The 12,876-nt window shown below is 41.7% G+C and overlaps 1 gene segment (V, D, J or C); it reads left to right on the top strand.

Moving 5' to 3' along the window:
* The first annotated feature begins 201 nt into the window (after positions 1 to 201).
* On the top strand, positions 202 to 10,441 carry LOC101008567. The segment is given in 2 exon segments: positions 8,733 to 9,230; positions 9,607 to 10,441. Coding segments are annotated over 2 exon segments (459 nt in total).
* Positions 10,442 to 12,876: the final 2,435 nt, after the last annotated feature.

Here is a 12,876-nt window from a genome sequence, read left to right on the forward strand (position 1 = left end):
GCATAGATTTCATCTCTGTTGGTTTCCTTCCAAACACACAAGGCATTTAAGGAACTTTTCTCATCAGAGAGGCCCCTTCACCCTTCCCATGGCTCTTTCCACCTCACTGCACCCACCAGGGATTTTGCATATTGTCCCCTAGGGAGGACCTTCCCTTGTGAGTCTGAGATAAAAACTCAGCTCTAGCCTTACCTGGACTGATCAGGACTCCTCAGGTCACCTTCTCACAATGAGGTTCCCTGCTCAGTTCCTGGGGCTGCTAATGCTCTGGCTCCCTGGTAAGGATAGGATTAAAATAAGATGGGAAAATGGGGTAGGAAGCTGAGATCTGGGGGCTCCACAGCTTCCCACATTTATTTCAACCATGTGTTAGAGGGACATGGTCTATGCTCCAGGAATGAGAAATCATATTCTTGCCTTGTGAATAATCAGGATTCTCCTCCAAGGAATAATGACCAGTGATCTGGTTAAGATGTTGAAAATAAAGAGTTTCATACTGACTAGTAAATAGTGCATTCATTTTAGAAAGTCTACTTTTCATGATATAAATGAAAACTGAAAAAAAATACGTAACTGAAAATAAAAATCATAAGGGAAATCATGAAGTCTGATCATGATGTGTCTATATCACCTTGCACTTATTTCATATTATTTCAGGGTCCAGTGGGGATATTATGATGACCCAAACTCTACTCTCCCTGCTTGTCACCCCTGGAGAGCCAGCCTCCATCTCCTGAAGGTCTAGTCAGAGCCTTGTATACAGTGATGGAAAAACCTATTTTTTGGTACCTGCAGAAGCCAGGCCAGTCTCCACAGCTCCTGATCTATTTGGTTTCCAACCAGGTCTCTGGAGTTCCCGACAGGTTCAGTGGCAGTGAGACAGGCACTGATTTCACACTGAAAATTAGCTGGATGGAGGCTGAGGATGTTGGGGTTTATTAATGTATGCAAGTTGTGCAGTTTCCTCCCACAATGGTACAACCCTGAACAAAAACCTCAATCCTGGGGTGTCCCAGCTGCTCACATGCACTGCTTGTCTTGGGAGCAGGTCAGTAGGGTCTCTGGGTCTGCAGAAGAGGAGGTTCTTGGAGAATTCCGGGCAGTTTGTTGCTGAGGACTCTGGCCCATGAGAGCCTCAGCTGCACTTCAGTCCCATATGTTAAGGCCCCATCAGCTGTCACTGGTGGCCACGTGCTCTGGGAACAACCAGCTCTGATGAAGGAAGAGTGAATGAAAGCTCTCTTCACCCTCCCTCTCTTGCCCACATTTTTTGAGCCCATATACTTGGCAGAACAATCAGATCATGGATGCAGGTTAGTGGTAACTCAATTGAAGCACATGTTAGAAATGACTGGTTTGGGAATAGTTTTATATATAGTACACTTGGTCATGTTGGGAAATTGCTGTCTTCCCACTTTTCAAACTTTCCTTCTCCTTTACCACTCACGGGAACCTGCCCTCTCTAGTATTATGATGGAGAAAGTGTTGTACATCAGCTGTCCTCAGGGGAATATGGCTAAGAATAATTAGATAAAATATTTGATTTTTTTCTACTTACAGATTTTAAATATCCATGTCAAATATAAGACGATAATACCAAAATAGTTTGGCATCCCTCAGTTACCTTTTGCTGACTGAAAATGGAGTTCTTGCAATTCCAAAAGTGGGCTTTGAAAATAAACGAAATAATTCAGATTGAAAACATAAAGTTTATATAATGTACCACAGGAAAAATGCAGAATTGCATGAGATTTTTACTTTCTTCTCAAAATCTTAGAATTTTAAAAGTATTTTACTGACATAGTATTTTGGAGAAGAAATATTGTCAAGGACCCCAAACAGAGGGACTGGTTGGAACCGTGGCAGAAGAACATAAATTGTGAAGATTTCATGGACACTCATCAATTCCCAAAATTAATACTTTAATAATTTCTTATGCCTGTCTTTAATCTCTTAATCACATTATCTTCATAAGCTGAGAATGTACGTCACCTCAGAACCACTATTGCACAAATTGATTGTAAAACATGTGTGTTTGAACAATATGAAATCAGTGCACCTTAAAAAAGAACAGAATAACAGCTATTTTCAGGGAATAAGGGAAGATAACCATAAAGTCTGACTGCCTGTGGGGTGGGGCAGAATAGAGCCATATTTTTCTTCTTGCAGAAAGCCTATAAACGGATGTGCAAGTAGGAGAGATATTGCTGAATTCTTTTCCCAGCAAGGAATAACCCTGGGGAAGGAATGCATTCCTGGGGGGCAGTCTGTAGACGGCTGCTCTGGGAGTGTCTGTCTTATGTGGTTGAGATAACACCTGAAATACCCCCTGGTTTCCTGTAGTACCCTCAGGCTTACTAGGATTGGGAAATTCCAGCCTGGTAAATTCTAGTCAGACTGATTCTCTGCTCTCGAACCCTATTTCCTGTTAAGATGTTTACCAAGACAATACGTGCACAGCAGGACATACACCCTCATCTGTAATTCTAATTTTGCCTTGCCTTGTGATCTTTATTGCCCTTTGAAGCATGTGATCCTTGTGACCTACTCCCTGTTTGTACACACATTCCCCTTTTAAAATCCTTAATAAAAATTTGCTGGTTTTGTGGCTCAAGGTCGCCTTCATGGTCCTACCAATATGTGATGTCACCCCCGGAGGCCCAACTATAAAATTTCTCTCTTTGTACTCTTTCTCTTTATTTCTCAGACAGCTGACACTGATGGAAAATAGAAAAGAAGCTACATTGAAATATTGGGGACTGGTTCCCCTGATAAATATTTAGTACTATGTGGTCATAAGAAAATGGTTTAAAATATGAAAAAATGCATTATTTTATATGACACTATTTTATTCCTGAAGATGAATCTGAATCTTCTCTTTTAGTTGTACATGTATAGAAAAGTTACACTCTTAATAGATTCCATTGACAATAGTGCACTAAATTTATATACTTTTTTAATATGAGGGCTACAGTCTGATAAATATCTATACACATTTTGTCATGCAACTTTTAAACCTAACAGATATGCTTTCTGTTAAAAAAGCAATAGTGCTTTCTCCACCATAATACTAGAGAGGGCAGTTTCGTGTGAGTGGTAAAGGAGAGATAATGTTTGGAAAGTGGGAAGATAACAATTTCCCAATACGACCAAGTGTTATCATGTAGAAAACTATTCCCAAACCAGTCGTTTCTAACATGCATTTCACTTGTGTTACCACTAATCTGCATTCATGATCTGATTGTTCTGCCAAATAAATTTATGTGAATCCGAGTAATGAGTGATGTCTGCTACATGTGATGATATGGTATAGAGACACTAAAGACTGCCTGAATTAATAGAACAAGATTCTGATGCAGGCTAAGGGCTTAAATAATACTTGAGATGATTTATTTCAAGACAATAGATTCCATAGGAAGTGCAATTAAAATTCCAATGTGTCATTTCTGTTAGGTTTAAAAGTTCCATGGCAAAATGTATATAGATATTTATCAGACTGTAACCCTCAAATTAAGAAACATAAGACACTTAATATGTTATTCAAAAATACTAATTAATGCATCATTGAACCTAAATGTTATTATAGAATACAGTGAAAGAAAATAAAATATGAGTAGCAAGAAGAGGAGCTAAGCAATGCCATTGTCACCTTTAGCCCTCCTGTGATTGACAGCACCTAGTCACCTTGAGTTTCTGCTTTTCTGTGAGACAGGAGATAAAATCAAAACCCATTCAAGGTGGTTAGGTATTTTTTTTAGGAAAAGCAAACAAATGTACAACCTATATAATGCTGATTTCCCAAAGGTCTATATTCTCAAGTCAAAATGGTGAAAAATACATGATTCTAAATCTGAAAGGGGAGAGATACAAGGAGAATCAGAGCATAATCAAATTTATTACAAAGAAGCCTCAAAATATGGTGGACTTAATGTGACAAGGTTTCTGTATCTGTGCCATGGCAGTGCAGAGGCAGGCAGGTGGCCTTGGTGTTGTGGGTGGCTCTTCTCTATAAGGTCACTCAGGTGGGCAGGAGGCACAACCACCCTCAGAACACAGCCTTCCTCCTTCCTCACAGTGACTTCCCCCATGTTCATCCTCAGCAGCATGAGGTGGAACTGAGTAGAGAGAAAGCTGCTTTCTTCTAAGGACCAAAAACAAAAACAGAAACAAATTAAACCTCGAGCTTTCCATCAACGACAAATGTACTTTTGACTCAATCACACATTTGAGACATTTTCCATTGAGTGGATCTGGATCTGCTGATAAACCCACATTCATTGTTTGTTTGTTTTAATCTGAAAATGTGTTTGTATGATTCTTGAAAATACTTTTGACTATAAACTTATACATGTGGTAGCCTATTTGAAGTTATCATTTAATATTTCATAATTGCTGCTAAAAAGTCATTGTTAAAATAATCTGTGACTCTAACTGTTCTTGTTTGAAAGAAATATGTCTTTTTAAGACACTGTCTTCTTTTACACTCCTCATTTGACCCTCCTTTTTTTCTGATTCAATGTGTTGTTTAATTTGTTATTTGTGATTAATTAATCAATAATTAATTTTCACAATCACATAATCAAATGTCCTGTAAGTTGTTATGTCAAAGACCTGCCTGAAGATGGCAAACACACTCCACAATAAACAAAAGACAACACCATGGTCTCAGGAACACTGGGAAAGTAGGAATGCTGGTGTCCCATTATCAACAGGGAGCCCTAGAGTTAGAGTCAGGTCTTTCTTGTGACCTGGGCACCTAGAAGCAACCACCATGTGCTGAGTTGTGGGAACCTGCCCCGTGCCCTGAGACTGGAAGCATGGCCTTGGCTTTGTCTCACCTGCTATGGACTGAATTTAGCCCTCAGATTCATGTTGAAACCCTAATTTTCAATGTGACTGTTGAAATTAGGACCTCTAAAGATGTAATTGAGGTCATAATGGGGGGGGTTCTCTGATCCAGCAGGATTCATGTTTTTACAAGGTCCAGAGAGCTCTCCTTTTTCTTCTGTCTCTCTAACTGTCTTCCGCTCCATGGAAAGGCTGTGGGAAGACATGGTGAGAAGGTGGTATTTGCAAACCAGGACGAAGGTTTTTACCAGAAGACAAACCCTGCTGGACATCCGTCTGGGGGCACCAGAAATGTGGAAATTAAATTCTGTGGTTTACGCCATCCAGCCCCGTGTTTTTGGTGTGGCAGCGCAAGCTGACTCATCCACCTTCTCCACTCTCTGTGAGCAGGAGCAGCCTCAGGAGGCCCTCGGGGATGTCAGGACCCAGCTTTGCTCCTCTTCCTACTGCTTTTCCAACTCTCTGGTGAGGAAGGAGGACTCAGGCTTTGTGTTCAGTTTCTGTGCATTAAACATGAATGTTTCCTTGAGGATGAAATTTTTAGCCCATTTTGCTTTCTCATCAGAATTTAATCAAACATGTAAATTAAGGATTATGAAATGGGCAGATTATCATGTATTGACCAGATGGGCCCTGGTTCAGGTGGTCAATAAAAAGTCTTTGTTAAATGTCTGTCTATCTCCATCCTATAAGGACATCAAGATTTTCCTTAGAAGATAGAGATAGACATTTTAACAAAGTCTGCAGAAGAGAAGCCAATTTGAAGACAGACACAGAGATTGAAGTGACTTGGACACAGAATTCTCAGGAAGGAAACAGAATCGTTGCTTCACTTTGTGCAGTTTGTTTGTAAGTGAGGTGGGCTTGGCAGAAACATTAACAAGCACAGAGGAAAAGCGCACCACTTAATCCCACAGCTGTGAGTACAGTTTTACAGGATTTCTAAACATTTTTTTCCAAGAAAAAGTGAAAAACAATACTTCGACCATTTGGAAACAGGTTCAGCTTAGACAGGTCTGCAATAGGGTTTGAAGGTGCAACATATGAACAACCCTGTTTCTTCCAGTGCTGGAGAGATGGATTCTCAGAAGCAGAAGATACACATTCACGGAGCCTTCATTCCCTGAGCTCTCTGTGTTCCAGAGTATTTACCTGTGAATCGATGCTCCAGTGAGTGACAATTTACAGTTAGTGAGAGAATGCAGACAGCTTCCACCCCAGGTTCCTTGCAGCCAGGAATCCAGTCACAGGACCTGCAGCTTCACAAAGGGATGCTCCGTGGGTGACCTTGTCTTAATTCTCAACCAAAGAGAAACTCTCCCCTTTAATCAAAAATCTCTCCCCTTTAATCTTCATTGTGAAAAAAACTCTCCCCTTTAATCTTCATTGTGGCCCAGGCGGGGAACAGGCCTCTGTGTTTCTCAACCTCTCCACGGTAGTGTTGATTTGGACACTTTGGACTAATACCATCTGTAGAACAAAGTCTACAGAGTTGGAAACAGTGATATATAAATGAGTTAAAAGTGACCCATGTGTCCCGGCCCCTATGTCGTTTATTTCAAAACTGTGTTTACTTCTTAATGGCCTGTTTCAAACTCAAATTTTAAATGCAATTATTTTAAAAACACCCCAAGGAAGAATGTTTTTAATCTTCTAGAATATACTTACTTTGCATGTCGAGAAAATTTCAACCACTTCTGCTAGCAATAAGATAAACCCCAGTTATGCAAACCTTAACCCAGAAACTCCCCACTGTCCTGCTGTTCAGCGTCCCCCAGACATACAGCCCCTTGTCCAGTGACCCATCTGTTTTGAGAAGCAACCCTGGCATCTTATTCTCTGTACAGATTCCTGCTGGGAGAAACTTGTCTCTGCAAACCTGTCAAAGCCTCACTCAATAAAGTCATGTGTGCGACTGCCCCCTGTGGTCATCTCTTCTCCTTGCTCAGCCCACAAGTCCTTCCAATCCCCTACAAATCAGATCACAGGGTCCACCCCAAACACTGACTCCAGGGTCATGAGCACAAACAATTCCACTTCTAAGACTCTCTTCCCAAGTCCTATTAATAATGCAGTTGCTCCCAATTCTATGGACCCCAATCTAACTGCACCAGGAAAAGGAGACACAGCCACAATAAACCCCACCTGTATAAGTCCTCCCTCATTCGGGTGACCATGGTTCATGTTAGAGACACAGAGGCCTGTTGTACACCTAGATCCGAATGGAGGTGGTTTTGACATCTTCTGATCTTTGTCCACTGTGAAGTGACTAGCTTCTCCTGCTGTTGTCAAAGTCTTGGCATAAGTTTCATAGGAAATAGCAAGGCTGTCTTAAATTCATACACCTTAAAGAATATTTTGCAAAAATAGCCTTTTCAATAATTGACTTTTAGTAAAAGAAATCATGACAATTTTTTTGCTGTTACTCACTTTCCTGCAATTCAAGTTTCCATATTGGATAATGGATAGAACTGATTCTTCACTTAACACCCTTTGAGAATAATTATTTAGAACTTGCAATGAGATGCACCATCTCGCTCTATGTTAGTTTGGCTGATTGTTTTGTGTTTTCTTTTTCTTTTTCTACTGCCTCTGATGTTTCTTTTTTCCACTATTTTCATTAATTAGGAGTCTGACTTTTTAAAGACTTAGAAGCAGATTAGACTTGGTTAATAACATAAGAAAAGAAAAAGTCAGGTACATGAAAGTTATTCAATTTAATGAGAAAAGAGTAAATAAAATTGAAATAGTACAATATAAGCCTTTATTCTAATCCAACCTCTTAAGTACAATTCGATCTCCTTAACCCACATTACTGCAATGGAGTTCAATATTTAAAGATTAATATCATTGCTATTCAATTATTTTTTCCAGTCTTGGAAAAGATGTTATTTTGGTAGATATCCCGGAAGATATTTAAACCAAGCCTTCCTCTGGAATCTTACCTAGAACTAAATTTGTTTGCATTCTTGGGCAATTAAATGTAAATTTCTGCTAAATTACTCAAGATTACATAGCACTACAAGGTAGTCTTTCAATTGTTACCGGATTTTTTTTTTTTCCAGAAATATCACTGTCCTTGTGATGGTGTTTGATGTCGGCACCATTATTCGGGAGCTGTTCAATTAAATATTAAGTACATCACTAACAAATGAATAAACATGAGATTGTTTCCCTTTGTAACGATCAGCTATGGGGCAGATTCACATCCCTGAGCTGTGCGCATCTTTACATGAAACCATGAAAATGTCAGTTTCAGGTACAGGTTACCCTGAGACATCAGACTGTAGATGCAGTCCTTGTGCTTCTCATGTAGACAATTTCCTTCTGAACTGCAGACTCATGGCTGTGACTGCACCACATCTAGGCTGGGGGTGATTCAGGTGTCACTCAGTGTTGGCAACAACCTGGAAGCCCTGATAAGACCTGATCCCACATGACCAGGGAGATTGTGTGAAGAGAGTTTTCCTAAGTACCACTCGGGAAAACATCATGCAATGTGATTTCTTATTGGTCTGTATCATTAACCAAGGACATTCTTACCTATGAGATCCTGCTGGTTAATCTTGTATATGTGAGATGATTATGATGGGATTACCCCAGATTGAACAGTTTGTCACCACGAATTTTACATTCACTGCCTGAGGCACAATATTCTTGTACCTTTTCCTCTTACTTACGCTGGGCTCTTGGTTCTAAACGTAAAGACCCACATCATTCGCCCTTTGAGGCCCTCAGACAGAACACTCTTTTGGGACCTACTTACCAGGTCCCAGGGAAAGGGAGATTCTAACACTTGCATTGAAAGATCTTCAACAGTTTTACTGGAAACAGCAGACACCAGGCAACACTTGAACTGGCTCAGGAGCACTTTTCATTTGCAGGCCCTCTGCCCGTCTGTGCTTGTGGGAATGGGGCTGTTTTCTTCTCTAGACTGACTGGAAGGAGTCATGCAGGATGGCATTCACCTCCCAGAGATGCAGCCTGGAAACACATTTCCACATTGTCAGGGTCCTTGTGCTTTCTCAGTGTGGCATGCTCTGTACAATGTGTCCCTGTCCGAGGTCCCAACTAGCACAGTCAGAGCCTTCTTCCCTTGACCACATGCAAACTTGACTTGAATTATGTTTGTTTTGCTCCAACAAACATTTTATGTCACATTGTTCACAGAAGAGACATTCCCCCTGCCCCATCAACGTTTTCCACACCACTGTACCCACCAGGGGATTTGCATACTGTCCCCTAGGGAGGACCTTCCCTTGTGAGTCTGAGATAAAAGCTCAGCTCTAACCTTGCCTTGACTGATCAGGACTCCTCAGGTTACCTTCTCACAATGAGGCTCCCTGCTCAGCTCCTGGGGCTGTTAGTGCTCTGGCTCCCTGGTAAGGATAGGATTAAAATGAGGTGGGAAAACAGAGTGGGCGGGTGAGTTCTGTGGGCTCCACAGCTTTCTATATTTATTTCAGCCATGTGTACAGGCACATGGTCTATGCTCCAGCAAAGATAATTCATGTTTTTCTCTCAGGAATAAGCATGAATCATCTCCCAGGAACAATGATCAGTGCTCTGGTTAAGATTTTGAAAATAGAGGGTTCCCTGCTGGCTAATAAATACTGGATTCATTTTAGAAAGTCTATTTTTTTATGATATAAATCAAAACTTTAAAAATATGTAACCATAAATCAAAATCGTAAGGGAAATTATGAAAGTTGCTCATAATGGTCTATATAACCTTGTACTTCTCTGTTATTATTTCAGGATCCAGTGGGGACATTGTGATGACCCAGACTCCACTCTCCCTGCCCGTCACCCCTGGAGAGCCGGCCTCCATCTCCTGCAGGTCTAGTCAGAGCCTCCTGCATAGTAATGGATATACCTATTTGTATTGGTACCTGCAGAAGCCGGGCCAGTCTCCACAGCTCCTGATGTATTTTGCTTCATACCGGGCCTCTGGAGTCCCAGACAGGTTCAGTGGCAGTGGGTCAGGCACTGATTTCACACTAGAAATCAGCAGGGTGGAGGCTGAGGATATTGGGGTTTATTATTGCATGCAAGGTACACAGCTTCCTCCCACAGTGGTACATCCCCAAACAGAAACCTCTCTGCTGGGGTGTCCCAGCTGCTCACATGCACTGCTTGTCTTGGGAGCAGCTCAGCAGGGTCTCTGAGACTGCAGAAGAGGAGGCTGTTGGAAGAATCAGGCCAGAGTTTGCTTCTGAGGACTCTGGGACGACAGGTGCATGCCACTAAGCATGGTTAATTTTTATATTTTTCATAGCATCAGTACTTCACCATGTTGCCCAGCCTGTTGTCAAGTCCATGGACTCAAGCCACTCACCTGACGTGGCCTCCCAACCTTCTGGGTGTATAGGTGTGAAATATTGTGTCAGGTCAGTGCCCTGGTTTATGTTCCTATCACCTCACACAGCCTTCACCCTCATAAGCAACAGGAGAATGAGGAGGTTCAAGGACGCTGTGAGTAACAAATTGGGACAAAAGGAAAAGGAGAATGGAATCTCTTCTGAATCCTCCTTCCTTGCCTACATTTGTTGAAATTTATTGAGCAAAACAGCCAGACAATTGATTATTTCTGGCAAAACATGTTGAATACATCTTAGGGTTTAACAATTTTTGGTAAATTTTAAAGAAAATATTTGGTTATATGTAAAATTGATATTTTCCCACTTTTTAAATTCCTGTTTCTTCTATTTACCATTCTTCTCCACTCCATGAGACAGTAGAGACAGGATTCTCCACTAGTTCTCCTCACGGGGAGCTGGCTGAGGACAATCAGCAACATCTTGGTTGTGAGTGTCAAATAGATTTTATAATTTCATAGCAGGCACAAGATACTAATACTAAAACTCTTTGATTATAATTAAATCTTGCTGATAGAAAAAGGGAGTTCTTGAAATTTGGAAAGTCGGTATTAAAAATAAACTGCAGGCATTCCAAGATGGCCGAATATCAACAGCTCCTGTCTACAGCTCCCAGCGTGATCAATGCAGAAGATGGGTGATTTCTGCAATTCCAACTGAGGTACCTGGTTCATCTCACTGGGACTGGTTGGACAGTGAGTGCAGCCCACAGAGGGCAAGCTGAAGCTGGGCGGGGCATTGCCTCACCCAGGAAGTGCAAGAGGTCATGGGATTTCCCTTTCCTAGCCAAGGGAAGCCATGACAGACTGTACTTGGAAAATCAGGATACTGCCGCCCAAATACTGGGCTTTTCTAATGGTCTTAGCAAACGGCCACCAGGAGAGTATATCCCACGCCTGGTTCAGTGGGTCCCATGCCCACGGAGCCTTGCTCACTGCTAGTGCAGCAGTCCAAGATCAAGCTGCAAGGCAGCAGCCTGGCTGGGGGAGGGGCATCCACCATTACTGAGGCTTGAGTAGGTAAACAACATGGCCAGGAAACTCGAACTGGTTGGAACCCACCGCAGCTCAACAAGGCTTGCCTGCCTCTGTAGACTCCACCATGGGGGACAGGGCATAGCTGAACAAAAGGCAATGGAAACCTTTGCAGACTTAAATATCCCTGTCTGACAGCTCTGAAGAGAGCAGTGGTTCTCCCAGCACAATGTTTGAGATCTGAGAACAGACAGACTGCCTCCTGAAGTGGGTCCCTGAACCCCATGTAGCCTAACCAGGAGACACCTCCCAGTAGAGGCCAACTGACACCTCATATAGCTGGGTGCCCCTCTGGGACAAAGCTTCCAGGGGAAGGACCAGAATGAATATTTCCTGTTCTGCAATATTTTCTGTTCTGCAGCCTCTGCTGGTGATACCCAGGCAAACAGTGTCTGGAGTGGACCTCCAGCAAACTCCAATAGACCTGCAGCTGAGGGACCTGACTGTTAGGAGGAAAACTAACAAACAGAAAGCAATGGCATCTACATCAACGGAAAGGACATCCACACCAAAACCCCATCAGTAGGTCACCATCATCAAAGACCAAAGGTAGATAAAACCACAAAGATGGGGAGAAACCAGAGCAGAAAAGCTGAAAATTCTAAAAAGCAGAGTGCCTCTTCTCCTCCAAAGGATTGCAGCTCCTCACCAGCAATTAACCAAAGCTCGATGGAGAATGACTTTGATGAGTTGGCAGAAGAAGGCTTCAGAAGGTCAAACTTCTCTGAGCTAAAGGGGGATGATGTTCAAACCCATTCCAAGGAATCTAAAAACCTTGAAAAAAGATTAGATGAATGGCTAACTAGAATAAACAGTGTAGAGAAGACCTTAAATGACCTAATGGAGCTGAAAGCCATAGCACGAGAACTATGTCATGCATGCACAAGCTTCAAGCTTCAATAACTGATTCAATCAAGTGGAAGAAAGGGTATCAGTGATTGAAGATCAAATTAATGAAATGAAGCTAGAAGAGAAGTTTAGAGAAAAAAGAGTAAAAAGAAATGAACAAAGTCTCCAAGAAATATGCGACTATGTGAAAAGACCAAATCTACATTTGATTGGTGTACCTGAAAGTGACAGGGAGAATGGAACCAAGTTGGAAAACACTCTTCAGGATATTATCCAGGAAAACTTCCCCAACCTAGTAAGGCAGGCCAACATTCAAATTCAGGAAACACAGAGAACACCACAAAGATACTCCTTGAGAAGAGCAACCCCAAGACACATAATTGTCAGATTCAACAAGGTTGAAATGAAGGAAAAAATGTTAAGGGCAGCCAGAGAGAAAGGTCTGGTTACCCACAAAGGAAAGTCCATCAGACTAACAGCAGATCTCTCAGTTGAAACTCTACAAGTCAGAAAAGAGAGGGGGCCAGTATTCAACATTCTTAAAGAAAAGAATTTTCAACCCAGAATTTCATATCCAGCCAAACTAACCTTCATAAATGAAGTAGAAATAAAATCCTTTACAGACAAGGAAATGCTGAGAGACTTTGTCACCACCAGGCTTGCCTTACAAGAGCTCCCGAAGGAAGCACTAAACATGGAAAGGAACAACTGGTACTAGCCACTGCAAAAACATTCCAAATTGTAAAGACTGTCAATGCTAGGAAGAA

Source organism: Papio anubis, chromosome 14 (genome assembly GCF_008728515.1).
Source record: "Papio anubis isolate 15944 chromosome 14, Panubis1.0, whole genome shotgun sequence".
In the NCBI taxonomy this organism is placed as follows: Eukaryota; Metazoa; Chordata; class Mammalia; order Primates; family Cercopithecidae; genus Papio; species Papio anubis.